Source organism: Hippocampus comes, unplaced genomic scaffold, assembly GCF_001891065.2.
Source record: "Hippocampus comes isolate QL1 unplaced genomic scaffold, H_comes_QL1_v1.1 scaffold40, whole genome shotgun sequence".
In the NCBI taxonomy this organism is placed as follows: domain Eukaryota; kingdom Metazoa; phylum Chordata; class Actinopteri; order Syngnathiformes; family Syngnathidae; genus Hippocampus; species Hippocampus comes.
The window spans coordinates 1041603-1054112 of record NW_017842058.1 but is presented as its reverse complement, the minus strand read 5'-3'; the positions used below and the strand labels follow the sequence as shown (position 1 = coordinate 1054112).

Genomic DNA, 12510 nt, shown 5'->3' with positions numbered 1-12510 from the left:
CAAATGCAAGTCATTTCAGGAAGTCTATCGCGGTTATTGTTACAGAGTCACATACACACTTCTATATGGTAGAGCCTCACAGGGTGATGCTTCAATACAGTTGTACACCATCCCATTTGGAGCAACTCAGAAGCCAGGAATTGAATCGCTGATCTTTTTACAATGTGTACTGTGAAATGTAAAAGTAGTGTTTGTACATATATCGAATCTGTATGATCTGACATTATAATACTATACTGAAAAATGTGTGTGTGTGTAACGAACCTGATCATTTGAATCAGGTGTGTTAGAAGACGAAACTTCTAAACCGGTGGTTCTTAACCTGGGTTTGATCAAACCCTAAGGGTTCGGTGAATCAGTCTCTGGGGTTCAACAGACACACCCGACTCAACTTGTCGATTAGTTATGACACGCCCGCTTGACCATCACTGGCTGGTTCATTTTGTTAAAAAACGTGTACTTTATACTAATACTAATTGTGTTTCCTTTTCCTGATTTTAATAAATGCATTTTTTAATGTCTTGAATTAAAAAAACTAAATCATAATTTTATTTTTCACCAACGAAGGATTCGGTGAATGTGCATATGAACTGGTTGGGTTCGGTAGCTCTAACAAGGTTAAGAACCACTGATGTAGCTTGATAGATTGCCAGTGCAAATGATTGTTTGTCTATGTGTGGCCTGCGATTGTCTGGCAACTACTTCATGGTGTACCCCGCCGACTGCTCGAAAACAGCTGGGATTGGTTCCAGCACGCCTGTGACTCTCGTGAGTATAAAGCGGTTCAGATCATAGATGAATGGTTTCATTCAAATCCTGCGATTCACACGAAATCCTGTTATTGTCAAAATGGAGCCCATAGTTCCAATTATAGATCATAAAATAGAATTCGAAATGAATATTTGTCATCACATTTGTATTATTAGATGGTAAGCCGAAAGGAAATACTCATGGCTGGATCATGCCTCATTGGCAGAAATGCTTCTGCTGCCTGTAATTAAATTATGGCTGTTCAACATGGATATATGTCTCATGTCGTGTCACATGTTGCAATTTCCTTCACTTCATTTTTACTCCCTGGAAGTAATTTGTCATCCGGAGGCCATTAAATGGAGAGCGCATTATCTTTTAAAGGGGTGCAGAGTCACCCACAAGTCTCCCACAGCCTCTTATAAACAAAATGGCCTCGTTTAGTGTCGCGTTTGGTGCATTGGGCAGCGAGGGAGTCGTTCCCTTTTAAACTTTAAAGGCGCCTTTCGTGTTTAAAAAAAAAAAAAAAAAAAAAAAAAGGTTACATGTGCATGATTAGTGATGAAAATATGGGCAGCACTTTAATGATTGATGCTGCGCACCCACATTAAACATGAAGTACAGTATAATCATTTATAAGCAGATATAAAAAGCTTTATGATTCAAGTAAGGCAGATTTTTTTTTTGTGTTGCCATTTTCTGACCTTGGAATGGAATACTGATTCATAAGGAGTCAAATGGGAATCACAGAGTAAGGCCTAGTGATTTTTCAAATCAAAAAAGAGTTTTTTATCTGTAACAGACCCCACACATAAAGAGGAGAAAATAAGGCATTTAACAGTTTTGTTTGTACTGTGTGTGGGCTGCTGTGATAATCTCAACACAGAACACCACATACGTAAAAATTTTGTTCCACCACTGGTCTCGAATCCAGTCCTTGCATGTGATCACACGTGGTCTCACAAGCGCAAAGGTTGCAGAGTGTACGTTCAGAACTGCTGGACAAGTTGCCCAATTTTGGAATTTTTGTCAAATCCGAATTTTCCATGTTGTCGTTCAAGTTACAAAGACAAACGTGACTTCTTACAGGGGGACTGACACGCACAAAGCATCATGTGGCACATGTGCACAAACATGAGGCGGCGTGTGTTTTCCCGATGTCAACTGCCTGCCAACCTCATCGAACTTTTGCTACTGCCTCCTACCCTCACTGACCTTTTGCGTAAGGATTCTTCTAAGGTTCTCAAAAAGATGGATCGTCAGAGGTGGATTTGGGCCACACACAAGTTCCTCTTGTCTGATGCCCATAGCAGCCCGTGACGCAGATTTTCGTGCAGCTGGTTCATTGTCATGCATAAAGTTGTCTTTGTTTCACAAAGTTCTGTTCGGAATTTTGTACTTTTGAAGAAAGTAGTCAGTCAGAAACTCATACACATACTTTTCAGAGGTTAAGGTCACACCTTCAGGGACCGCTCAAAACATGGCTCCACTACCGTATTGGCCCGAATATAAGACGGCCCTGATTATAAGACGACGCCCTCTTTTTCAAGACTCGTTTGAAATAAGACTTTTTGAACACCAAATTAATTTTTATACAGAAAATAATAACAGTACATCTGAAACAAATGATTATAACAATATATTTGAGAGAAAAAGCATGTTATTTTGCCTCATTCAAATCTTAATATCTGAACATTTAAATATGTAAACTAAAGTGCAATCACATTCGTAAATGAATGGCTTCTGGTTTTTGAAATGTAAATTACATCATAACATCTCAGCTGCCGATCTTCACCCTACTTTTCTCCAGATTGTTGCTACGTTTCTCCATTTTCTGTTATCTCTCTTTTCTTTTCTTTCTTACCGCTGTTTTTTATTTTTCTTCTTCGTGCTACTGCTATTTTAATTTTTATTCTTCGTGACAGGGGTTCACTTTGGCCTCAGGAGTCAAGTTCAGCATTCGCTTCAATGATATCTGGTGCCACCTAGCGTCGTGAATGGGTATAATGTCTAGACCCCGAATATAAGACGACCCCCACTTTTTCAGTCTTATTTCAATGCAAAAAACACCGTCTTATATTCGGGCCAATACGGTACTTCCTTTCTGACGTTGCAGCCTTGTTGGGACATGGTGGCCATCCAACAACCATACACTGTTGCATCCATCTTGACCTTTCAAGGTTGCGCGGCACTCATCAGTGAGCAATCTCATACTGCAAGGAATATCACTGTATCATTGGTTGCTATCGCATAAAAAGGGGTGAAATTTCTGGTGTGGCTCCCACCCTTCCCCTGACTTCAACTCATGCTCAGAACCGTCGGAGCAAAGATCTTTGAGGTTGCGAGGCAATTCACATCCACACAGCTGCTTCAGGAAGCAATGCTGATACCCTTTAAATAAATTCAAGCTGAGAATCTGCAAAAACTCACAAGCTCAATGGATACAAGATTGAACCAAGCTGCTTCCAATAAGAGGTCCTATGTTGAAATGGAACTTGACGTGTTCAACTGTTTTCGATTGAGAGTGACACATTTGCCAAACTGCTGCTCATCGTGAAGTGAGCGGAATTGAGTTTATTTCCGCCATACAGTGCTTGCATCTCAAGTTTCCGCTGACAAGTCAAAGCAATCTGAATGATGACTTGAATCTACTCGTAATTCAGATCACTCGTAAGTCAAGGCACTGCTGTACAACAAAAAGAGAGACAATAAGGACATTGTACATTGATCATGACAAGGTGTTTGTTTCCTCACTTATTGACCTCAATCACGTCTTCACCTGAAAAGTCAACGACAAACAAAGGATCCTCTATCTCATGGCTTGACCTTTCTGCCACTCTTATCGCTTGGGGTTTCCTCTTAAAGCCCCGTTGCATTTTGGGCCCGGGGTCACTTTATCTTTTCCCTTTTCTGGGCAGCTTTACCTTGTTGTTTCTTAGGGCCTCTCCGTCAAGCCTCCGGGCATGCCGGCATTCCAGCGCTCTGCCGCAAAAGTTGCGCTCACACCTGCAGACACCTGTGCTTTTGTCCTGATACTAACCTGTAAACCCCCGCCTTTACATTGCCAGTGGGGAGCGGTGTGCACCCGTGCCTGTGGCTATGAGAGCACACACACCATTGTGCGATTCTGCTATTCAACTCAGACCAGATAACAGGAAGCAAAAGGGTATTCATTGTCAATTGGTTGTTCAATAATGAAAAGCTGACATTTCCCCCTTTCATTGGGTGAACATCCAAACAAATAATATGTTTAAAATGCTATTGTATTTTTGTTTGTTTGTTTGTTTGTTTGTTTGTTTAAATAACCATTCTAGCTCTAAGTCTAATGCGGGGCAAACACATACTGACAATTGGAATAAGTTTGAGAATGTCCCCTTCCTTGTGATGAAATTCAGGAAAGGTCTGATTATAGTGGTCAACAGAACATTTTAATCAGAGATGGCTGGATGTGTCCCTAAACATAATTTTGATTCTGATTTCAAAAATGCATTTACTTTCTTTGTAGCACATCAAGTTGTTAAGATATTTGCATTTTTTGTTTTTAAATTTCACCGATGAAATCTTGCACCACACGGATTTTACAGTGTGTTGTAATTTCTTGCTATGACGTTTCAGAAAAATAAAATACTACTGTTGCTGAACCAAATGCTTAATTCATAATTATTACTAAATTCATAATTATTACAAAATATATGACTATTTAGCCGATTATTATTATTATTATTATTATTATTGTTGTTAAAATATGAAAACTGGAGAAAAAAACAGGTGTGAGGGAGAAAAATGAGAACAGAATCAGCACAGACATAAAAACAATAGTGACAACAGTTATGGCATCTACAAAATGTTGTAAAAGTGTTTTGGACTGGTTATCCTGTGCAATTACCCAGTTATATGGGCAAGGCAAGGCAACTTCATTAAATAGCACATTTCATACACAAGATAACTCAATATGCTTCACACTGTTCGAAACATTTACAGGTAAAATATGGCATTTAATGGAAAAATACTTTAAGAAATTTAAAAACTGAAGAATTGAAGACATTTGCAAGCAAAGTGAAGAACTAGTAAGGAAAAGTCATTTACTAAAATTACGAAAGAATATACAACACAAGAACATCACTGTTTATAATAAAGTCACATCAATTCAAGAAACATGTTCATGATAACCAGCATTAACTTCTTAAAGTCAATTATTTGGACCTGTCATGCCATTTCCCAGGTAACTCCATTTTGTTATTAGGTAGGTCTTTAAATGTCAAGGCTCAACTCATCAGTGTTGGTACGAGTGCTTTGGAAATAAACATGAATTCATTTAACAGGTGTTTCTGGGATGTAATGACATAATGCATTGGTAGTTTCTTCACAAGTCTGTTTTATTTTTAAATGAAATGGAGCGGAAGTAAACTTGTGGCTCAAACATGTGGAAAGATTGTCCACCTTGTGGTTTTGCCTTTGTGTGTCCCGGCGTGATTATTTTCCTCCTTATGGTTTACACTTAATGTTTCCTGGCCGTTTTAAATAAAACAAGTTAAAATAAAGCTCAAGCCGCCACCACCGCCACTGTCGAGGGGAAGCGTGTGTGTTTTAAAAATGTCAGAAAATACCCACGGCGCTGACCATCTTGTCAAAACCCCCACTCTCCCTACCTCAATGGCCTGACACGCCCAAGCCAAAGCCATCCGCAACCGCCCCAGCCCCCCGCCTGCCTTTTATTTTTTTTTATTCTGCGGACTCGACCGTGCACCCACTTCAGACCATCATAAACACGGCACTCCCTGATGACAGAGTTGGCCCCAGGACGTTTTATATAAATTGACCTCAACTACAGCTCATTAGAAGCCCCAAATTGGAACCATACAGTCTGCTAAGTGTAAATGTTACAACAGGCAAATCGGCGGCTTCTGGCGGGGGTTCACTGTAAAAGGAAAATTCAAATGTTTCCTATTGCAACAGAATCAAAAATACATTAGTAAAAGCAGCGGGTGATTGATTTTGTCCATTTGGCCTCTGACCTGTGAACTGCAAAGCTCGGAAAGGCTAATTTTACACTACGGTGTTCAAATGACACAGTTCCAAGCCTGACTATTTATTTATTTTTTCATTTATTTTGGCTTCTATGATTGCAAATGTACAGAAGCGTGGAACTGCCAATATGGAGTCAACCTTTCTGACTGGCAAATATGTTCATTTGCAAGTACGTTTGAACATACTAGTAGGCTAAATGCTAAAAACAGCATTTTTCATGTAATGAGACGGGGTATTGACTTTTGCAGATTGGAACCAGGTCTTACCCAAAAGTGGATGATAATCAGATATGAATCGTAAAATCTGGCAATGCAAGCGCAGTGTAAAAGCACAGATTGGATATATCTGCTCAATGCAAGCTAGCGTCATCAAAATACGTTGATAGATCACATCAAAACTGAGTTGCAATTTTATGGACATGAAGCACACCCAAGCCCTCAAAACAGCCTGTTTATGACAGAGCTCTGTTACCCTCATGGACCATGTCATAGTTTATCATTAATCGACAAGAATGTTTTGTTTGAAAAGTACTTCTTGTGTTTTAAACATCCTTTGAATTTGCAGATCCCAGACAATTTCAACCAGTAGGTGCTATAGGTCATCCACGAAGGCCTTACAAGTGCCTGCGCTTGTACAGGGGTCTTCGGTTTTGGATGTTCCCAACAAATGTTTCATATTTATGGCCTGAAAAAGATTTTCATTCTAATATTTACTCTAATTATGACTTTACTTTTGCGTTAGCGTAGTAACACAGATTCAAACCCAAAACCTCTCAAATGTGAGACAGGCATCCTAACCACTACACTACGCTCTATTCTACTAAAAAAAAAAAAAAAAAAAAAACCCAAAAAAACCCAGAGCTTTCATAAAGCTCAAATTGAAACTCTAACCTTACGTACTGTATAGCCCTTAAATATGGTACAAAAATAGCCCACAGACCATTAAATAAGGGTTCTTCTTCAAAATGGTCCTGGCCAACTAAACTATATAGAACGTAATTGAATATGATTTATTTATCACAGCTTATGTGAATATCAACTCAGTGATATTGAATCTGTGTCACATGAGAATACACGTAAATAGCCAGTTAACTAAATGTATTTAGTCGCTTAATTGGGCATTCCGAAACGCAGTGTAATTCCAGATAACTATTTTGGATATGCAGATCTCATTAAATCACTCCTGGGGTTATCGCTATTAAAACGCCCAGCTCTGCCCACCTCAAGCTTTTTTACTATCCGGACGGGAAAGTGGACCTGTGATGACTTTAAGACTGGCGCAGCTACAGTAGCTTCGTGGGGTCAAATGATAGATTTTTATTGATGTATTTATTTATTTGACAGCCCGTAACACATTATCCTGGCTTCACTCGCATTTCCACATTAGGTCTGTCATCCCGCATCTCGGTCTACAGTAATTGCTACTTTTGTTTGAGCACCCAAACAATGCAACCACTTGCCCTCATTCCTAATCCTCCCTACCTTCTGTTTTTTTTTTTTTTTTATACTGGCTGATAATTACGGCTCTTAATCTTCTGAGAGGTGCAATTGTTGTTCACCACAGTGTAAGTCATTGTGTGGTGCTCAAATCTCACCTGTGTGCTTTGTTTGTTCTACAAAGGACAATGAAAGCAGTTGAAGTGGAAACAAGATAGGAAGTAAAATCTTTTGTAAGGATGCAAGAAAAATGTTTTCAAATATCTTTACTTTTTTTTTTTAAGCACCAAAATTGTCACACACCAGGACTCTTACATGTATAGCATACATGCCCTTCACTATTTACAATATTTTCTTATTTCACATCCCCAAAAAAAGCAAGCAGGGCTCACTTTTCTTCTGACCGAAGCACAAGGCTTCATTAGGAAGGTTACAGTTTCAAAAAACCAAAAAAAAAACTAACATCAAAACAGAAAATATAATAAAGACACTTAAAACATCTATATATTGTTGTAAATATATAGTATGTAGCCCTTAGTTCATCATGTGTGTGGAAGACTTCACAATACAAAGAATACATACATAGAAATAGTCATTGTCAAGATCTTTAAATAAATCTTCAACTTCCTAGTTATAGCTAATAAATAGTCTTAAATTAAGGAATTTTATTTTATATTGAGCTGGCTTCAATTCATCTTGCAATCCTCGCCGGCGTTACATTTCCCCGCAAGGTGCAAGACAACCGGCAATGTTTATAATTTAAGACATAAATTAGATTTTTCATGTATATAGGAATTTAACTTACACACGCTAGGAAGCACGACAAAAGCCCATTGACATGACAACGCGGGTTTTGGTAACGAGGAGCGTTAAGTCCCGCTGCGCGTTGATTGTTTCAAGAAGAGCGATGACTGAAGTATCAAAGTACAGCTGCGAATCAGATCTCTGCGGAAGGCTCCGTCAAAAGGCCGCCGCCGTCTTAACCAAAATGTCTCGCTCTGAAACGATTCGTCTTGTGGCTTCAGAGCTGCTTTTCCCTCTGCCTGTGCAGATTCAATTTCCCCAGTGGTTGCGTTCATTTGAAAGGCAAAAAAAGAAAAAAAAAATACACGCTGGCTTCAGAAACGCGGACGTACGTGCGAGCCTTCATTGTTCTGTTGTGTGCGTGCTTTTTGGTTGTCTGTGTGTTGATCCAACTGTTTGCTCATAAGGCTTGCTTGTATTTACATGGAGATGCTTGGTTACGGTCCAGACAAGAGGAAATAAAATGATTGGTGATTGTTAGGCATTCAAGGCTGATACGCTATCAGAAGCCTTGACCTACATTTACAAACTATATTCTGCACTACTTCCAGTACACGCATATGGATGTTCCGGTAAATGTTTTTTATTTTGTTTTTGTATTTATTTATTGATTTTTAATCCAATCAGATTTCAACGTTGATGTGTCACCACATCAACCTAATCTGCACAGGCCGTTTAGAGTCCGTAGTGCTCGGCGATGTAACTAACCTCACTATAAGGGCAGTGAGTCTGTTTCTTTATCGGATATCAAAGTCATCCTCGCAAGGCCAGCACGCTGACCCATGATGAGCACTAGCATTTTTCCGTTCTTTGACTGTTTGGTAGGAGCAAAACCTTGAGAAGGAAATCACGTCTATGGCAATCTTAGCGTATTATATCATAGCGTAATTATCAGCCTCTCTGGTGAGGATGATGTGTTTTATATGTCATATTAGTAGAGAAATATTGATTCGGAACTGTTCCAAATGATGTACATGGCGCAGTGTGACTTGATTTCTTGAGAGTGTTGATTGGTTCCATAACTGCTACATGATAGCGGTGGTATTAAGAGGCAGATTAAGTTGGGTGAGTCCCCACTGAAGGCCCAGGTACCAAATGCACGGCCTGCCAGTGCGCAGTGATTTATTGCATTGATGTCTTTGGAATGTTAAAAAAAAAAAAAAAGCCAATGATGTTCAACCTGAGCCATGTGGCAACATTAATAACCCAGCAATATTCAGGCGACTTTTGTCTCTTTAAGAAGGGGCTAGCAAGTCAAAAGTCTTTTTCTCACTGTCCTGTGCGACTACGGATTTGCTGGTTTGAACTGACGAGAAATATAAAAAGAGAAAAAAAAAACGCCCGCAAAAAAAAAAAAAAAAAAAAAAAAAAAAAAAAAAAAAAAGAGCTGGATGAAGTCAAGGATTCAGATCTCCAAAAGCCCACTGCTGTTCTCCACGCCGGTAGGCACCCCTGTCTTCTCGTCTCCATTGACGATTGGCTCACCGTTGCCAGCGTTGATCTCGGCTGTCTCCTCGCTCCGGTGGTCCACGTCACCCTCGGAGCCCGCGGTTTTCCCCTGCAGCGCTGAGTCGGCATGAGTCTTCTGGTGCTTGGAGAGGTGGTCGCTACGTGTGAAGCGCTTGTTACACAGCAAGCAGGTGAATTTCTTCTCCCGCGTGTGGGTGCGCACGTGGCGTTCCAGTTCATCTGAGCGGGTGAAGCGTTTGCCGCAGAACAGCCAGTTGCACACGAAGGGCCTCTCGCCGGTGTGCCACCGCAGGTGGGCCTTGAGGTGGGATGCCTTGCCGTACACCTTCCCGCAGCCAGGGATGTGGCAGCTGTGCACCGGCTTCTTCCTGAGGGATGCGGCTGAGGCCCCCAGTCGCTCCAGCTCCTGGCAGTTGGGGCAGTCGCACGAGGACCTTGTGGGAGTCGAACCTGTGCCGTAGCCCCCTGAGCCCCTCGCTGGCTTTAAGCCCATCGGACTCTCCATTATCCCTGCACTTTGCACTGGCTTGGGCTTGTACATGTCCTGGGGCAGCATGTGCTGGGACGGCTGGAGGAGATGTGAGGATGAGCCCAGTCCCACAGAAGGGTAGGGAGCCGGGTTCAAGGTGGTAAAATCGGTGCCGTAACTAGGCAGCTGTGGGCTAAGGGAAGCCTGCGGCGCCACATGCTGCAGAGAGGCCTGGAGACCTCCGTCGGACTGAGGCTGGGTCGAAGACAGCCAGCTGGAGTTGGGATGGACATCCCACCAAGAGGACGTGGCGTTAGCCGGGGCGGCCGTAATACCAGGATGGATGCCGGCTTTGTACCACGAGCCGTAAGAGTGCGTCATGTCCAACGAGGTGTAGACGCTGGTGAGGCAGTCGGCCGTCGTGTGGGTTTTGGACACTAACAGGGACGGGTCCTGGGAGACGGACGTTTGGAACGAGTGTGAGAAAGGATTGTAATCGGTCGCGTAGCCTCCTGTCGTAGGAGGGGGGCTTCCGGTCGGGGTGAGCAGTCCGCCGCCTCCGGCTGTGGTGAAGGAGCCGCTGTAGGAGTCCGCCAGGCTGCTGCCGTCGGCGGTGCGTCCGTTCTTGGCCGTCTGAAGGTCGGAGGTCATGTTGTAGGGCTTCTTTAGTGGAGTAGTGCCGCCGTTCTTACCGGGTGTCGCAGAGTCCCTCACTGGGCTGGTGCTGCCAAACTTGTTACAGGTAGCAGTTAACATAGCCAGAGGACTGGAGCCATAGCGCGCGTCTTCCTGGGGAGGAGGAACAACATGAGACTGTGTGTCTGACTCGTGCAGCTTCTGTCACTGTCAACTCTAATAGAAAACGCATGTCCTGACGCCACCGCTGGCTCTTCCTGTGCTTGCAAAGTGCTCAAGGCTATGGCAGGCGGCACATGTTTGTGCTTGTGGAGGTCACACGCTGCACCTTTAGTTTTGTTGGTTCATTTGTTTTTCTTTTGTTGTTGTTGCAATTTTGGAGTAAAACTATGTGTTTGTTTTGCAATAAAATGGAATGTGTGGTTTTGAATAATTAAATAAGGAATAAGATCAGCCCTGCCGTATACAATGCCGCTGATGCTGCTGACTAGTCTTGCTGCTTTATGCATTCAGCTCTCCAAATATAGTATTGTGTAATACTGCTGGTGTTAATTTTACTCTCAACTTCTGATATAAAGACCAGGTATTTATTGATACAAATATATAATTTTTGTTACACACAGTGCTGCTGACTATTCTTGTTGCTGTCCACGTTCACATTTCCGTAAGTCATTAACACCAGTATCTGTTCGTGTTAATGTCACTCTCAAATTCTTATAGACTTATTTAAATGGACGACGTTTATTTATTTTGCTACATACGACACTGCTTACTACTTTTGTTGCCATTCATATTCACTTCTCTGAATAAAGTTTAACATGCCTGCTGTTTAGACTTGGGGATACATGTATAGTTTTTAGCTAGGTACAACGCTGTTGACTATTCTTGCTGTTGTTCACATTCACTTCTCCATGAGTAGTGTTACATTGCTGGTGTTTATTTCATTCTCAAGTTCTTATAGACAGTCTATTGATAGATGTTTAGTTTTCTTTTCCCGATGTACAACGCTGATGACTATTTTTGTAGCTGTTCATATTCACTTCTGATCATATTGTATTTATTCATGCGCAGCAGCTTCAGCATATATTTATGTCATGTTTATTATTCATATACAGGCACCACAGACGACTGCTCATTCAGCCCAAACTCATTGCCTGATGTTGTAAACAGTTTGCACATACCGAAAATATATTGGGTTGTTTGATATTGTGATTCTACAAAACCAGACTTTCCCCACTATTTTGTGTACTCCTCGAAAGTATAGTAAGAATTCTCTCTTATGTATCATGCTGTTAATCCCCATTACAATAAATCGCTTTCGACTGCAGCTGAGAGTAGTAATGAAAAGAACATGGAAGCACTTCACTTCCTTTAAACTATCAGCAACATTGACATCAAATTGAAAAGGGACAAAAAGGCGCTCCATACTTACAATGAGATTTCCTACCTCCAGAATAGATGCGGCCATCCCTGAGAAACAAAATCCGAGAGCAAGCTGGAGGGGCAGCGGGAGAAGCGCAACTCAGAGTCCCGGGACAGTTTGGAAGAAGTTAGGCAGCAACGCGTGGAAGTGTTTTGAGTCTCTGGGAGCCCGGCCCCCCTAATTACAGGCTTGGGACTCTCATGCAAGAGGCAGAGCTCGGGGTAGGGGATGAAGGGTAATGGACGCGGATTGGTGGATGCGAGTGCACAATCCCGCCTTCCCAAACACAGACGCATGAATGAGCTGCTCATCAATCACCACGTGGACATCCATTTCAGTAGATAGTCGGAAGGGTCCTTTACCTTGTATTATCTAGCACAATTTTCCCCATTAAGATGAATGACTGTTGTTTGGAGACATTTCACTGCAGGGGAGCAGAAAAATAGTGGAGTGGAAAAATCACAAAAGATCACTAAGGCTCACACACATACCCA

At 41.8% G+C, this 12510-nt stretch overlaps 1 protein-coding gene across 2 annotated transcripts; it reads right to left on the bottom strand.

Moving 5' to 3' along the window:
• Positions 1 to 9383: 9383 nt before the first annotated feature.
• Positions 9384 to 12162, bottom strand: sp7 (Sp7 transcription factor). 2 transcript variants are annotated; one of them, XM_019861074.1, is made up of 2 exons: positions 12026 to 12162; positions 9384 to 10746 (listed from the first exon to the last, which is right to left on the bottom strand). In XM_019861074.1, exons 1-2 carry the CDS (start codon positions 12059 to 12061, stop codon positions 9424 to 9426), a joined length of 1359 nt encoding a protein of 452 aa, XP_019716633.1. In that variant the 5' UTR covers positions 12062 to 12162; the 3' UTR covers positions 9384 to 9423. The 2 variants fall into 2 exon arrangements, with proteins under 2 accessions (XP_019716633.1, XP_019716634.1); XM_019861075.1 differs by having other exon boundaries at positions 9384 to 10742; positions 12026 to 12157.
• Positions 12163 to 12510: the final 348 nt, after the last annotated feature.

Bases quoted from the DNA above. Each gene is read 5' to 3' on its own strand.
- sp7 (XM_019861074.1), bottom strand. From the start codon at position 12,061: ATGGCCGCATCTATTCTGGAGGTAGGAAATCTCATT. The intron at 10,747-12,025 runs GTAAGTATGGAG...CCTCCTCCCCAG, and splicing joins TGGAGGTAGGAAATCTCATT to GAAGACGCGCGCTATGGCTC.